This window comes from Salvelinus sp. IW2-2015, linkage group LG15, assembly GCF_002910315.2.
Source record: "Salvelinus sp. IW2-2015 linkage group LG15, ASM291031v2, whole genome shotgun sequence".
Lineage (NCBI taxonomy): Eukaryota > Metazoa > Chordata > Actinopteri > Salmoniformes > Salmonidae > Salvelinus > Salvelinus sp. IW2-2015.
In genome coordinates, this window is record NC_036855.1 from 32,164,875 (window position 1) to 32,182,699 (window position 17,825).

The 17,825-nt window shown below is 41.0% G+C and overlaps 1 protein-coding gene across 1 annotated transcript in view; it reads right to left on the reverse strand.

Moving 5' to 3' along the window:
• The window catches only part of LOC111975140 (zinc finger matrin-type protein 4-like), a 186,331-nt gene that overhangs the window by 138,455 nt on the left and 30,051 nt on the right, over positions 1 to 17,825 (reverse strand). Inside the window, exon 2 of the mRNA XM_070447089.1 lies at positions 5,014 to 5,115. Coding sequence (XP_070303190.1) covers positions 5,014 to 5,115 — 102 coding nt within the window. The remainder of the gene's footprint in view (positions 1 to 5,013; positions 5,116 to 17,825) is intronic.

The following is a 17,825-nucleotide window of genomic DNA, read 5'->3' on the forward strand; positions in this document are numbered from 1 at the left end:
CAAAATGAAATGCTGCTAATGTGGCTATCATAAAGAACTACAAATGCCAGGATGATCTGGATGAGACTGTCGAATCGAGGCAAAGGTAAGAATCTCTGGAGTAACTAGCTAAATTTAATCCAGCATCCTGGAGTCGCCTCTTCACTGTTGACGTTGAGACTGGTGTTTTGRGGGTACTATTTAATGAAGTTGCCAGTTGAGGACTTGTGAGGRGCCTGTTTCTCAAACTAGACAGTCTAATGTACTTGTCCTCTTGCTCAGTTGTGCACCGGGGCATCCCACTCCTCTTTCTATTCTGGTTAGAGCCAGTTTGCGCTGTTCAGTGAAGGGAGTAGTACAGAGCGTTGTACGAGATCTTCAGTTTCTTGGCAATTTCTCACATGGAATAGCCTTAATTTCTCAGAACAAGAATAGACTGACGAGTTTCTGAAGAAAGTTCTTTGTTTCTGGCCATTTTGAGCCTGTAATCGAACCCACAAATTCTGATGCTCCAGATACTCAACTAGTCTWAGAAGGCAAGTTMTAATGCTTCTTTAATCAGAACAACAGTTTTCAGCTCTGCTAACATAATTGTAAAAGGGTTTTCAAAAGGATCAACTTGGATTAGCTAACACAACGTGACATTGGAACACAGGAGTGATGGTTGCTGATAATGGACCTCTGTACGCCTATGTAGATATTCCATAAAAAATCTGCCGTTTCCAGCTACAATAGTCATTTACAACATTAACAATGTCTACACTGTATTTCTGATCAACTTGATGTTATTTTAATGGACAAAAAATGTGCTTTTCTTTCAAAAACAAGGACATTTCTAAGTGACCCCAAACTTTTGAACGGTAGTGTAAGTATTCACAACTATATTAGAATCACCTTTGGCAGTCTTTCCGGGTAAGTCTCATAGAGCTTTCCACACCTGGATTGTACAATATTTGCACATTATTAGTTTTAAAATTCTTAAAGRTCTATCAAATTGGTGGTTGATCAACCATATTCAAGTATTGCTATAGATTTGCAAGCAGATTTAAATCCAAACTGTAACTAAACAGTAAAAAAAAACATTCTAAAAACATAATTCCACTTTGATATGATGGGGTACTGTGTGTAGGCCAGTGACACAAAATCAAAATMTAATCAATTTTAAATTCAYGCTGTAATACAACAAAATGTGGAAAACGTAATGGWGTGTGAATACTTTCTGAAGGCACTGTACATAGTGCACTACTTTTGACCTATAGGCCCAGGTCAAAAGTAGTGCACTATAAAGGGAATAGGGTGCCCTTTAGGACACAACCAGGGTATCCAGATTGGCCATCAAATTCCACTGAATACCACTGCTGCTGGAAATACAATACAAAAACAATTGTGTGCTATTGTCATTGTAAAACCCGGGTGKTATTCTGCACTGGAAACAAAACGGCCCTGCAAAATCTCATGTACAATACAGCTGCTGTGCGATACAGCCTGTTTGTTGCCCTAAACAAAGAAGAAGAAAAAAAGTCTAAGAAGTGCTGACAATTTGCAGCTGACAGGCAGAATTCCCAGCGATGGAGAATTAGATTATTCTAACCAAAGTAAAGTAAAATACATGGTACTGTCATCTGTGGAAAATATACAGGGTGTGGCAGGTAATTGTCCTGAAACTGAAATGACTGAAGAATAATTATCTTTAAAGCACTGGATCCTATCATGTACAGTAGATGCGCTGGGATTTCTCACTGGGGTCTAGTTRTAATCAGCTGCAAGTCAATTTCATTACCATAAACAAGCAAATACAGCTTGAAGCAATGGGATATTATTAGATATGTGTGAAACAACAGCAGGAATTGCATGGAGGTTGAAAGTTGCATAAAGGTTGAATGTACTGCGATACTGCTGTACCTAGGCCTATACCTCCTGAGTCCTATTAACACATGCTAAACCCATTACATTTATTTGAGGATCAAAGGCATAATTAAGTCTGGATACTAAAGGTCCCCATATTCCCTATATACTGTAGTTCTCTACTTTTGATCAGGGCCAATAGGACTCTGGTCAAAAGTAGTGCACTCTAATAGGGAATAGGGTGTCAWTTGGGACCCATGATAAATGTGACRCAGCGAAGGGAATAATTCTTTGAACTGTAGGACCAGACCATTCTGATCCCCTCTACATCAGACCGATGGCTTTGATGTGTTTGAAGTGGAGATTAACAGCACAATGCAATGCTGAGATAATMAAGTTTTCAATCTCAACTTGAAAAGGCATAGCCTGCACCAATCTCAATGTTAGGATTCAAGTCAAGGATGCATTACATCAAACAGGTCTCTTTTCGACAATTGAAATTCTGAGTTTGCATTACACAAGGAAACCTTGTTAAACTCAGGAAGAGTATTTTAAGGTTCTCAAATGTACAAAATCGGATTAAAGAAGAAAATACCTTACGGGGTCGGAAAGTTCAAACAAAGCATAAACAGCATATCTACAAATCTAAGGCATAAGACAGTAAAGAGACAACTAAGGACACTGGAGTGTCTCTCTCTCTCTCTCTCTCTCCGAACAAACAAAGGATAAACTCTGTGACTGTTCTGGAAGAAAGTTGTGTGACACTTGCCTGTTTTCCTCATTGAGTCTTCTTCTTGCCTTCCACTGCCTATCATTATCGTCACTATGKCCCAAACAAGTCACAATGCATTAGAGGCAGAGGCTTCTTAGATCACAGATACACCACATATGCAGGAGGCAACAGGCCAAGTGGTGCAGTCACAACACAGCAGACAATAACTAAATATTTTACACAGTGGGGTACAACTACTTCCTGCTCTCAGAGATCCCATCCTCAGCACTTTGGTTCTGTTATTACCCATGTTCAGTTCACATTACTACCACACTAGACTGCACTGCACTGCACCACAGTGTAATCCAGGGGCGCAACTTTGGTTTTAGAAGTGGGGGGGGACATAATGATTATTATTATTATACATTTTTTATCCAGTCGGATAAACATTCCAACCAGCCTACGCAAACTTCGGAGGCGTCCGCATGGTCCTAAAGCACTGTTGCCTCGTTTTGTATCACATTCCAATGATAAAACTGTGGGGGGACAAAAATGCAATTTCTGAATGTGGTGTCACCAGTGAAAGTTGCGCCCCTCTAACTCTCTCTCTCTCTTTCTCTCTTTTCTCTCTTCTCTCAGAGGACCTGAGCCCTAGGACCATGCCTCAGGACTACCTGGCCTGATGACTCCTTGCTGTCCTCAGTCCACCTGCTGTCCCCAGTACACCTGCTGCTGCTCCAGTTTCAACTGTTCTGCCTGCGACTATGGGACCCAGATCTGTTCACCAGACGTGCTACCTTGTCCCGGACCTGCTGTTTTCGACTCTCTCTCTCTACCYCACCTGCAACTCTGAATGCTCGGCTATGAAAAGCCAACCGACATTTACTCCTGAGGTGCTGACCTGTTGCACCCTCTACAACCACTGTGATTATTATTTTTTGACCCTGCTGGTCATCTATGAACGTTTAAACATCTATATTRATAAATGTATGTAAGAAATGTGTTATTGAAATWAAAAAAACAGCTCATATTACAGAGAAAGTGGTAAAGCTTCATATGACACCAACTTTTGCTTTGTAGCACCTACAGATGAAACATTATGGAGTCTTAAAAGAGGCCTGAGTGAGGCCAAAATGTCACAAATATTCCAACTTCAATTATTCAGAAATTATGCTTTAAGATACAAATATCAAAAATATGTCAKCAATCCTTCCTCCAAAGGACCCTTCTACAGTTTACATGTAGTAAAAATCTCCCAAATCACTGTCTTTTTTTGTTCCAGAATCACTCAGATAGCACATTTCATAGCTATCAGAAATAGCAGTATCGAATGTAACGTTTCATCAGAGCGATCAGGAGTAGTTGCAACGGTAYCAAACTCAGTGACCACCGGTCCGTTGTGGGCAGGGCAAGCACTCGGATAAATACTTAAACCGCACGAAGGAAGTGTTATATGAGTCCTTTCAGCTCCTATTATTCCTGATGTCCATACAGATGCACCATGGMCTCTGCAGTCAGACGCTGTGTTCTGGCCATCTGACTCTATGTGACAGTGAGTGAAAGGCAGCATCTGGAGTACAGAAGAGACCAGTTACCTCCCGATAGSCAGCCGCTGTGCTTGGACTAGAATGAAACAAGTGCCAGAACTCATTTTCATTTGAAATAATCTGAGCCCTGAGCCCTTCTACTGTACAAGCATTTCGCTACACCTGCAATAACATCTGCTAAATATGTGTATGGGACCAATAACATTTGATTTGATTTGTATAAGAGGCGAAGGTAGTCAAGCAGAAGAAAATTCAAGGTGTCCGTACTTCAGTCTAGTGAGTACTGGCCAAACTCAAGCACTGCTGAAACACACGGATAGAGAACCTCTTCTGCAATCTCTGGTTGTCGACAAACCTGGTGGTCATGGAGGGCAATGGGGCCTGGCAGTGTTTGCTGTTCATCAGCACTTTAACTAAATAATTAAGAATAATTGGGTGAATCCAGGTGAGTCGTGCTTATTGACATTTTAAAACTACAGGCCTCTGCCGTTTGCGATTTCTGCTGCTGAGCGGTGCTGACTGACACAGAACAAACAGTATGACCAAAGCCTTGGTTAATAATGGTTGGATTGTCTGGTAAACTGATGAGGCATGTGCTGGTGGTTGGTTTAGCCATAGCACTGCCACCCTCGGACCATCTATGGCCCCTGGAGACTGGGGTTCGATCCCTGCTTAAACCTCTGTCTCCCTCGCTCATCTTGACAAGTCAGACTAACACGAGCGTTGGCCATGCACAGCGGGCGGGTCGTCCTATTGCCTCTCACCACAGAGCATCGACTATTATTCTACATGATGAATGAATCACCACAGTTTGTTGACACCCAGCAGGTGATCTACTGCGCACAACTGATGTTCATTATGGTCTGTCTGATCTCTAACTGCACGGTGGGGGTTTAGAAGAATTACTGTAGAATAGTAAGTATTCCTCACCTCATAGTGGGCAACCCTCTGGGACTCTGAGATGAGCTGAGCGCTGCACACTTTACAGTAGGTGTCTGTGAAAAGCCCTTGGTCCACTTCTGTAGACTTCATCTAGTGGGAGAGAGGACAGACAAACAACAGCATGAAATATAACCCTGGGTTGGAGGCATTTCAAATGAGGAATTGAGTGTAAGATGATATAAATGTGAAATTGAAGGATATAAAATGCCTGAATGCTTCAAGTGCAATGAAGGGACATAATGGAGCAACTAAATGAAAATGTAATTTCATACTTTGATAGCTGTTCAATCAATATTTCATTATATCAAGCACTGTGATGGCAGTAACAAATGCAAAGAAGGTTTTTTCTTCCATCCAGCAGGAAGTCATAACTGAATTTTATGTTGAATCAATAAACCCATTTTCAGGTAGCAGGTCGAAACCACGTCAAGGCAATAGTAAATAAATCAACACGACTGAGAGCCCTGATAGTATTTATCTTGGAAATTCGCAAGGGATAATCAACGAGGGGCTATGTGTTCTCTGGAAAATAATGCACAACGTGGAKGGTGTGTTGCACGACATGTTAGCGAAAGGAACTCACRTTCCATGGAGTTGCATTTTTTCCAAACAACTCATAGAGCCCTGAATTGATTATCCCTTTTATACCAGGGCAATAATTAACATATTTGCCACTAGAAATTGATCATTTTGCCAGTAGAAATGTGACAACATCCACTGAAGTAGCTATCAAGTTTACTAACTAGCTAGATCGCTACTATTGCCTTGGTAACCAAACAAACAGACTTGCTAGCTTAGCTAACCAAACTATCATCCTAGCTTGCTATTATGAAAATCGAATTCAACAATGCCAATAATGTTTTCAATTCATCTTTTGCTTTCAAAAGCAGCTCAAAAATAGAACATGTAAGAATGAACTTCATAGCCCTTCAATTATACCGTGCAATTATACTGTGCGTTATAGGGAAATAATGCACGCTCTTGAATGCCCTTCAAGCCAATCAGAAAGGATTTTCATCAATGGTGTGGTATAATTAAGCAATAAGGCACGAGGGGGTGAGGTATATGGCCAATATACCACAGCTAAGYGCTATTCTTAGGAACTGTGGTATATTGGCCATAAACCACAAACCCCCGAGGTACCTTATTGCTATTATAAACTGGTTACCAACGTAATTAGAGCAGTAAATATAAATGTTTTGTCATACCCGTGGTATATGGTCTGATATACCACAGCTTTCAGCCAATCTGCATTCAGGGCTCAAACCACCAAGTTTATAAATATAAATAAATGATTGAACTTCAGCTGGGAGAGATTTGGAAGGGGACGGCAAGATGCTCTTTGAGGGGTCGAACTGCACCCTTTCTGCTCTTGATCTCTCCCTCTCGTCTCTCTTCTCTCTACTTCTGCTCTGCTCTCTCTATTATTAATTCAGCCATGCTTTCATTAGAGAGCTCACATTGCAGATTTGGGAACACTCATGCTCAGCTCATCCTTATTGACTTTGTGGAGTCTTCATTAGGCATGACATGACAGAAGAGCAGAGAGGTCAAGGAGGTATAAACTATGGTAACCCTTTTGGTCRCCTAATATCTCTCCCTATAAAGTGTAAGGACAAAGACAAAGAGGGGAGAAAAATGGAATTGATTATAATACCCGGTTACCTAAACTTCAATCACTGAACGATACAAGTGAAACGTTTCTCTAAAACAATCAATAATTGAACTGATTGCATAAGATACATTTGTCATKGAAAATTTAAGTGAAGAATCTGCAGTATGATTTTACGGCCAGGTTATGTGACCTGAGTGTGATCTGTAATGAGTAATAATCATGTSGCTCACCATCTTTAATTGGCTCTGTTTCCAGAAAATTGACCAAGTCTCCCTTAGAAATTCTACTCCTCCCAGAGGCAATTCTAATGACTTGAGCAGTGGTCAGCAGGAGAGACCAGGGCTGCGTKCAAAATGGCACCCCAGAGTCAAAAGTAGTCCACTATATAGGGGAGAGGGTACCATTTTATTTTATTTTATTTGTGATGCAAAAGCTATAATCTTTTAAACTCRTAGCACCCCATAGTATGCCTACATACTATACTTTAAGGCCAACATTTAAAGGGAAATATCACCACATACCTKAATAATCTGAGCTCAATCAAAACATGGAAAAATATCCCTTATGTCTGTAATGTCTTTATACAAAGGTTTAGACATATCCAGTTATTTGTCTGGTGTATGGTTATCCCAAATTGATGCATGCATACCACGCATATCTCCAAATCACTAGCCTAAATTAAACAAATAGGCTGACATAACACCTGTTTAGGAAAAGCAGTTGTGTACGTGTTGACCTACAGGAAATAGGCAGGTATACGGTCTAGCGATAAACTTTTCTGATTTAGGGCGGCCTATACATTTCTCTCCTTTTTCTATTTCTATCCATCATTATGTATAAATAAATCATGAGCCCGGGGATGGAGCCAGTTGCTCCGGATTATTTATTTGTGTAGCCTGGAGTAACAGATACAGCAAATGAATCAAATAAACAATAAGAAAGGTGAGGAGGAGTGAGGAATGTGTTAGAGGACAAAGGCAATAAGTTATCTCCGTAAACTCCTCGATACAGTGGCGTAGGATACACCACCGCAGCCCTCAACACATTTTTTAATGATAGGAAAGCCTCATGGCAAAATGTGTATAATAGCAGGAAATTAGCGTTAAAACTGAAAAGATTCTCCCTCAGCATCATGGCAAAATGMGTAGAATAGCATGAGATTAGCTATAAAACTACACATTTTTCTCTATTCATGGCAAAATGTGTAGAATTGCAAGAAGTGAGCTGTTTTCCTAAATATAATTGTTTTCCTAACTGCACTACGCCTTCGCCTCGATACAGATTTTAGGATCCACATAATTCAATTCAAATTGCTTTGTCTGGTTGTCACCAGTGTGGTAAAGTGTGGAGTTAGGCACTTGCCAGCGGGCATGTTTCAGAGCTGAAGGACAGGGGTGTATTGATTATGCTGATTCTGTTGGAAAGCTATTATTCTGTTGAAAAACGTTTCGCATCAGAAACCGTTTACTCCAAACGGAAAACGGTTTGTAACGAAAACAAGAGGTTTTATTAGACAAATTCAGGTAGGTTCCTTCCGTTTGGATCTTGAACGGTAAATGGCTTTTATTGCAAGATGTAATGAATACACCCCTGGTGGAGGAGGCAGGCAAAACAGGATATACAAATAAGATCTTCAGGTAGTACCTTTAAAAGAAAAGGCCTAGCTCATTCATCAGAACATAAATCAATGTCACGCCGATAGGTTACTTAGCATCACTTCAGATACTTATGAAACAACACCAATTAAGCGAGTGTTTGCACCATACCAAATAAAAGTTCAGTACAAGCTGTTCAAAGTTAAAGTTCTCTGTAGTGCAGTGGGTTGGCTGGCCAAACAGCTCACACACAGCCAGCGTTTGTGTCCTCTCACATGGTTATGGTGCATACAGGAGTTGTTCATCTTTGTTGGGGTTTAACGACAATTGGCATCCAATATTAATAGTGCATTACAGACACCAAATGTTTTACTTCTTCTGTCACAGGTTGGACTGCAAGACGCACCCCAGATAAACAAAGATATATGAAAGAAACAAAAAGCAAAAACCACCCCCAAACAACATACAGTATACTACAATACCCACCCCATCCCACTAACAATGTACATTTTCTGTGACCTGCGTTCTACTTGAGTCGCACAATTCATGCCCATCGTGATGAAGGCCAGGAACCTGGGTTTTTTCAATGCACAGTTGCTGTGGTCCACAAGTTAAAATGGGAACAATCCCTGGGTTTATGTAACAGTCTGTTCTAATCTTGGTAACCCTCTGAATTATTTCATTTGAATTATCCCATTAAATCATAGTACAGGACGAACTTGTTCCAGACTGCCTTTTCACCTTTAGGCATTTTGTGTTGCTTGTTCTTGAAAATAATGTGACCATGGCTCTGAGTTGCAGCTAGCGGCAGGCGGCACAGTGCCTGTAAGCTGTTGCATCAGCAGGGGAGGGAGGCTGGCATTCAGAGCTCCAGTGTGGAATAGGAGAGGAGCAGAGGGCTAAAGCACCCAACTGACGGGAACGAGGAAAAAACCTGTCAGATCCCAGAGTGTCTGACTGCCGCAGAACTAACCAACCCCCCCCCCCAGCCTGGTAATCGGCTGAGAGCAGCACCATTTTGCTGGACAAAGTAGACAGTGAGTGCAAATTCCACAGGACAAACACCATAAATGATAGGCTTTAAGAGGCTATTGGCTCTCTTCAGCCCCTCTCCTCTGCCTGTCTCAGCTCTCTGTATGTCTCAGCTCTCTCTGTATGTCTCAGCTTAGCAAAGCAGATAATGTAGAGATGTATTATTAATCACTCTGCTTGCATCCCAAATGGCATCCTACTCCCTATATAGTGCACTATATAGAGCCCTACGCTCTGGTAAAATGTAGTGCACTATGTAGGGAATAGGATGCCATTTGGGACACAGCCTCTACCAACACTGTTTGGAAAGCAAAAGCTTCAGTGGCCAGCAAGGTCTGAGGAGCATCTTGTCTTAGTCCCCTCCTCGACAGCATTGTTGGCCAGATACCAGTGGCCGTCTGGGCACCGACATTGCCCTTGTCCATCAGCATTAGCGTCATTTAATGCCAGAGCTACAAGCCTCTCTCCCTCTCTGACCCTGGAATGTCTAAAAGAAAACACCATTGGTTGTGTCCCAAATGGAACCCTATTCCCAATACAGTGCACTACTTTGGTCAAAAGTATACTCAATAGGGAATGGGGTGCCATTTGAGACAGTCATTTTGTGTGAAACGGAACAAGGCTCCTAGGAGCTATGCACACAGAGCACACCACTGCTCAGCGCACGCAATTAGCATGTTCCAGTTCTCCCTCCTTGACAATCAATTCATTACGTCAATGAATTTTGCTGTCGGATACCGAGCTATAATTACAGTGGGTTGAATATTATAAATGAGATGCCGAAAAATATTCATTTTAAATCGATAAGAGAGGATGCAAAGACATCTCGCTCTCCGAGAAATTGTATGTCTCTTTTGTACGCACAGCTCAGTATCTCATCACAGCAGCTGCCATTGTCTGCATCATTAGAGTTACCACTCAGTACTACACCAGGTTATTTCAGGGCATATTGGCAATTTTGACTAAAAACAATGTAGGAACTGAGGTGTGAGAATAAGCACTGTGCTGCATTTAAGCTAAATGGGTCTGAATTGCCTTATGCTGACAATCAAATTAGCAGGAGTGCCGCCTGCCTCTCATACCCTGCTTCTCTCTCCACACTGTTTACTCCCATGCTCTGACTGACCGGGAACTGTCAGCGGCAAATCAGTCGGAACAGGGCCTGTGTAACTGGAGAGAGAGAGAAAGAAAGAGAGAAACAGAGAGAGAGAGAATAGAAAGAAAGACAGAGAGAGACAGAAACATCTGGATAAAGAGAGAGGGTTAGTGCAGAGATTACAGAGGGCAGTGTGGCAGGAGCGACTGGCAGATGTTGGGGTTATAAAAGGTGGGCTGTAATTCGTAATGGAAGGTGTTAAGCTGTGAAGCTGGACAAGAGTCCAAGCGGACGTCGACATGTGCTGCCGATTCACATTTGGCTGTCGTCAAGGTGCCCCTTCTGGCTGAGAAAAGGTTTGACACTGCAGTCTGATTCATTCAGCAGCTACAGGGGCCAGGACCACACAGAGAGATAAGAAGAGAAGACTAGACTGTCCTGGGCTAGGCAATCTCTCTCTTTTTTCTCTCACTCTCTCTGTCTCTCTCTCTTGCTCTCTCTATATATCCATCTATCTACGTTATTCTCAAAGAGGGGAAAGATCCATCTACACATAGAGAAAAATGTTCACAAGGAATACTATGCTTGGAATAATAGAAAAACAGATGAAGCTGAAAGCCGGGAAAATGTGTTTACAACAACTAGAGAGTGGAAATAGTTTAGGAAGACAGAATATAACTTTTGTTTACTGAATGATTGATTGAAAAATGTGAGTCAACAATTCAATGTAAATCATTCTCGAGGTGTACAGCGCTCTGCTCTAACTTGGTCATTTATGGATTTAGGAGAAAGTGGTACCTATATAATTCAGGGGAAAAAGGTTGGGCATTTGCTCAAATAATGTTACATAATATAATAATTTATATTATATGTGGCCGGGGAAAGCCATTATTTGGAGTGTAAGACACGCCCCACAACCAGCATTTTTAGGCTGCAGTGCCACAGCCTGCACCTAAAGCCACTCAGCCTCATTATGCTGCAACACACATGGGGCATGTAAGGTGCTGTTTCAGGCCGTATTTAGACTTGACAGTTCATGCATCTTTTGTATTCTGACCGTGGACTTCTGATGGTGGAATTCCTAACACTTCATGCGTCTACACCTACATTTAAATGTGTGTACCGTGTCCACATTGTGTCCGGATTATTCAAATGCAAATATGCATTCTGCAAACGGTGGAACAGGCTAAATCTGATAKTAGCACAACAACAACTTGATGGCAGTAGCCAACTACTATAGCTAACCTCTGTAGCTAGCCAGAAATCTAGCTAGCAAAMCTAAAGGGATTGCATACAGGTTAGCATAATATTTTCTCCAAAGTAAAAAAAAAAAGAAGCTGCCTCTCGCTCCCAAAGTACACGTTTTCTGGAGACTTGAAGGCAGAATACTGATGACATCGTATGTGCTTTCGGTAGCCTGATTGCATCCAGACTGAGGAGAAAGCTGCACACAATGCGACTTTTGTGCGTCTAGACCTATATTTCCGATGCAATCTTCGTATTTAGATAGCGGAAGTCCCATTTAAGTGTCAAGTGTAGACATAGCCTCAGTTCAGCAAAGGAGAAGCTCCTGGCTGGATGCCAGAGGCTGAGCTTGCCGGGCATTTGGTGGAAGCCCATGGACATTGACTTATGTTGGCAGAAAAGCACAATCTATTTAATCTTCGAAGATAAATTCCAGCCTAAGTTAAGTTTATCCCCTGTGTGTGGGAGTGTTTTGATTGACCGTTTATCTTCCTTTTTGTGAACCCTTTTATGTGGATAAATATGCATTGAACCTTTGTCATTGATTCTCATCATTGCCATCCTACCAGCCACGCCTAGTGAGTCATTACATATGTAACACTTGAATTAAACTTCAGTTGTTGACTGACCATCCATACACTTCTAACATCTTTTGAAATGGTTACATTAGTATTAACAGTTTAATTTCAAGAGCTCAAAAAGCAAACTTGCCCATTTCTAAAGGTCACTGAATAAAATGAATGTTGGACTGGCTTAGCCAGCAGCATCATCTGAAATCCACAATCATTGAGGGTTAAGCTTTTAAGCCTTGAATACAGGATTGTTTCAAAATAGCTGAACTTGAAAGACTAATGGAATCTCTCTCGCTAAGCAATTGAGGAGAAAATACAAATTTGCAGTCACACAACTGTCCCATAAATCAATCCCATCCATTTGAAGAAGCTCATCCAACAACACAGAAGGGAGAGAGAAAAAATATTTAGAAAAAAACATTCCAGAGGAAGAATTTCAAATATTCAGCTGCTAATTACCTAGTTCAGAGCTGTGTATTATAGGATAGGCAGGCTCTACACAGGCAGGCTGACCATGCTGAGGTCTCTAGTCTAGATAAGAGTTCCAGGGTGTGTCCCAAATGGTACCTTATCCTCCTATTTAGTGCACTACTTGCACTACAGAGCCCATAAATCTCTGGTCAAAAGTAGTGCACTATAAACAGGGAATAGGGTGCCATTTGGGACAAAACATCAAAGTGTCCCCTGCACAGTGCACTCTCTCTCCAGACCAGTGTTGCGTCCCAGCTGAGCTCATTACCATCGGCTGTGTCTAGTGATTCTATTTCTATGGTCTAGGCAGCAGCCATTTGATGGCAGCACATCAGAGCAACACTGAGAGCAGAATCCGGGTTGAGAGGAAAGGGACTGACGAGGAAGAGACTGGACTGGAGCCTCGTACGCTAATCAGAGGCACTACTAGGCTGTGTACTCTGGTACAGACAACTCCAAAGCTAAAAACTTTGGTGGAGAAAACATACTTTTAATTGTGTGATAAAACCAGTGTGTTTCTTTCAATGACAAACGGCAGAAAAAAGCTCACTCTTGAGAAATATATGATGGCAGMACTGCAAATTGCCATACTGCACACATATTTGTTCTGAGGGAGATTTGGTTTAAGTGTTGTACAAGATGATGTAGRTGTCTGAATTTGCGTAATGTGCCAGAGCTTTTTCCTAACGCACTTCAGTCATGTAGATGATAGGTTAAAACAGATTACATCCTTTTCATAAAAAATCAATCCAATCTGTTTCACTTTTAAAAAGAAGAGTGAGCTACRACTTCAATCCAAATGAAAGAGAATATTATTGTATTTTAATGATTCCAGATCACGTCCATGGGAAAAACCCATCAGCAATAATACATAGGCCTATTTAACAGAATATTATAATCATGCTTTGTCTAGCAGGGTTGATTATAAATGATCAGCTGCTCATCCATTCCATATGCCATATTATAACTAATAAAACAGGCAATTGATTATAATAGCTAGCACTATACGGAGGATGAACGAAAGAAATGTGCTCAGTTGCACAGGATAGAGTTACAGCTATTGTATTATGTCTGAATTGAGATACATCCAAGAGAGGATTCAGACAGCAACAGGAATATGATGACATTCTTATGTACAGTAAGCAGAGTCATTCTTCAGATAGAACAGTAAACAGGTATTTTAGCATCATAGCCTTGGTACAGTATATGGCTGATATACACATGGCTGGAATGCAGTTTCAACCAATCAGCATCCAGGCTCCAAACTACCCAAAACATTTTAAGGAGGTTGGTTATTATCTGTCTAAGGAACAGACTCCACCACACACTGTAGCTATGTTTCTATGAACATGTCCAGGGATTGTTTGTTGACATTTCGAAAGTTCACATAGAAAATAGATYAGACAATTGCCTGCTAGGGTGCGTTTCCAGTTAACTATCAGTCAGCTGGACGTAATAAAGTCACACCTAATAAATTAACTTTCTCACAAAAACCTACAGTGTTAAAAAACATGTTTGTAGTTGAAGTGATTCCATTACCCATTTTGGCAAATTGTGCGATAATACATTGGTGACAGCTGTACTGTATGCCCTTCCACCTATCTGTTTAATGTCTCATGTAGCCCACAAGAGCCAGCATGGATAGAATGCAATAATTGACTAATATTTGCCATGTTCTAATAAATATCATGTGCCTAACGTATCACCACAGACAAAGCACTGCATAGGCCGTCAAGGCTAGACCGTGTCATGGTGAAACTCGCGCTCCTGTAGATCTGAAATAATTGGATGACGAAACTAGCTAGCCAACCAGAAAAGCAAGGTGAAGCATTTCAGACATTCTTGAAAGTCAGGACAAATCTTGTCCGGCAAAGAAAATCAATTTTGGTACCGCTTTAAATGATTGTCAGCTTATAAAGGCTTCATAAACCTTCATGATGCCTTCATAAGCACTGCATAAATGTGTTACAAAGTATCTATAACCGTATGCCATGCTTTATAAAGGGTTCATAATGTGGCATAAATGTGTGACATAATCACCCATATGTCAAATGTGACATAACCCACTATGTTGAATATGATATAAACATGRGCTTTCTAAAAGGTGTTGTGCTGAAGGATGGCATATGATCTAAAGTGATGTCATGTTAGCCACATTACTCCTAATCTATTTCCCAGACACTCCCGCCCAAATGCACGGAAGGTCTGYTGGACCAACGCATCAAACTTGGCCATCATTAGTTAGGGTTAGGTTTAAAATCACATTTTAAGAAGATAACTTGTGGAAATGGGCAGGGRTTAGCCATAATTATGACTTTTTGATAGTGGTAAGTAATGATGATAACATACTTTACTCAGTAAGGTCATTCCTATAGAATTCTATGGTGACTCCCACTAAGGCCAACTTTGAATGGTTGATACCCCAGGCTTACAGTGCATTCGGAAAGTGCTCAGACCCCTTCCCTTTTTCCACATTTTGTTACGTTACAGCCTAAAACTGATTAAATAAATAAAAAATCCTCAAGCGAAAACAGGGTTCTAGACATTTTTGCAAATGTATTAAAAAACAAAAACAGAAARACCTTATTTACATAAGTATTCAGACCCTTTGCTATGAGACTCGACACTGAGCTCAGGTGCATCCTGTTTCCATTGATCATCCTTGAGATGTTTCTACAACTTGATTTGAGTCCACCTATGGTAAATTCAATTGATTGGACATGATTTGGAAAGGCACACACCTGTCTATATTGCAGGATAAATCAACGTTAAAGTTGACGTAGCTGGCCATATATGGATGTTAAATTTTACTTTATGTGTTTGTTATGTAGGCTTCTTCTAACCCATCGCTTTCTACTACATATAATAATKCGATTAAATTATCTCTTTACATTAAAAACCAAACTATATCAGAATTCCAGTCATTCCAATAAATGTTGTATCCCTTGATCTTCAAGAATAGGACTTTGACATATGGAAGTATAGATTAGCCAAAATGTTTTACCTGAGCATAATGTCACACCCTGATCTGTTTCACCTGTTCCTGTTAATGTCTCCACCACCTCCCGGTGTCGCTTATTTTCCCCAGTGTATTTATCCCTGTGTTTCCTGTCTCTCTGTGCCAGTTCGTCTTGTATGTTTCCAAGTCAACCAGTGTTTTTTCCCGTTCTCCTGCTTTTTGCGTTCTCCTTTTTCTAGTCCTCCCGGTTTTGACCCTTGCCTGTTTCTGGACTTTGTACCCGTCTGCCTGACCATTCTGTCTGCCTTGACCACGAGCCTGTCTGCCACTTTGTACCTCCTGGATTCTGATCTGGTTTTGACCTTTTTGCCTGTCTTTGACCATTCTCTTGCCTACCCCTTTGGATTAATAAACATTGTAAGACTCCAACCATCTGCCTCCTGTGTCTGCATTTGGGTCTCGCCTTGTGCCTTGATACATAACCCCAAAACTAAGGACTTATTATCCAGCCCTACTCTGTTGTTTATGATTTTGTTGTCATGGAGGACTGATTGGGATCGTTGATTCAAATTGAAAAAGAAATGCTGCGCTCATGGAATGGCATGCTTTGAGCAGTACTGAAAAGTGCTAGTTACATGTGAAAAATGAATGCCATGCTGCATTTGCTATAGGCCTTTTGTTCACCTTTTTGTTGGTGACACTTTGATATCTTGATAATATGCAGCTGTTTAAAGGGCAAATTCACAGATGAAACAATAAAAAAATGGTCGCCCCGCTTCTGTTTTGGTAAAAAGCTGAGGGATTGGCCTGGAGAAACGTAACCACTCTGAGATTAATAGACAGAGCTATGACCATCCATGACTGACCATCCATGATATAAAAATGCGTGTTTTAACTACGAGGCTATACATTGTTTACAAACATTGGAGAAAAACAAGCTTATATTTTGTGTTCTCATGGAGTGTGACAGTTTAACTAAATGAGGCAAGTTATATTCTTCAAAAATCTATGGATATACAGTACCAGTCAAAAGTTTGCACACACCTACTCATTCCAGGGTTTTTCTTTATTTTTTACTATTTTCTGCATTGTAGAATAATAGTGAAGACATCAACACTGTGAAATAACACATATGCAATCATGTACTAACCAAAAAAGTGTTAAACAAAAAATATATGTATTTTATATATGAGATTCTTCAAAGTAGCCACCCTTTGCCTTGATGACAGCTTTGCACACTTGTGACAATCTCTCAACCAGCTTCATGAGGTAGTCACCTGGAATGCATTTAAATTAACAGGTGTGCCTTGTTAGAAGTTAATTTGTAGAATTTCTTTCCTTCTTTTCCTGGTCGTGCTGCTGCTCCAGTTTCAACTGTTCTGCCTGCGGCTATGGAACCCTGARCTGTTCACCGGACTTGCTACCTTGTCCCGGACCTYCTGTTTTCAACTCTCTCTCTCTCTCTCTCTCTACCGCACCTGCTGTCTCTAACTKTGAATGCTTGGCTATGAAAAGCCAACTGACATTTACTCCTGAGGTGCTGACCTGTTGCACCTTCTACAACCACTGTGATTATTATTATTTGACCCTGCGTGGTCATCTATGAACGTTTGAACATCTTGGCCATGTACTGTTATAATCTCCACCTGGCAGAGCCAGATTAGGACTGGCCACCTCTCAGAGACTGGTTCCTCTCTAGGTTTCTTCCTAGGTTCCTGCCTTTATGGTGAGTTTTTCCTAGCCACCATGCTTCTACATCTGCATTGCTTGCTGTTTGGGGATTTAGGCTGGGATTCTGTATAGCACTTTGTGACATCGGCTGATGTAAAAAGGGCTTTATAAATAAATGTGATTGATTGAATGCATTTGAGCCAATCAGTTGTGTTGTGACAAGGTATGGGTGCTATACAGAAGATAGCCCTATTTGCAGTGGTGGGCCGTCAGGGCCAGCAAGGCCTTTTCAGCTGTCCTAAACATCATCAGAATATATATATTTTTTAAATATATTTTCCCACAAATATGTATTAAATTATTCCCCAGAGTAAGAATTATACTCTTCATTTCATAGCTTTCCTCTTGGTTTCACTGCTTCCAGCCCCAGGTTGAGATTTGGAGGGCTGGTCTTTATGTTAGATCTTTTATCCAATCATATTCAGCCATCATGTGTTGCCAGGGGTCTAAAATCTGCTCTTAGGCCTTCAGAATCAACAGTGCG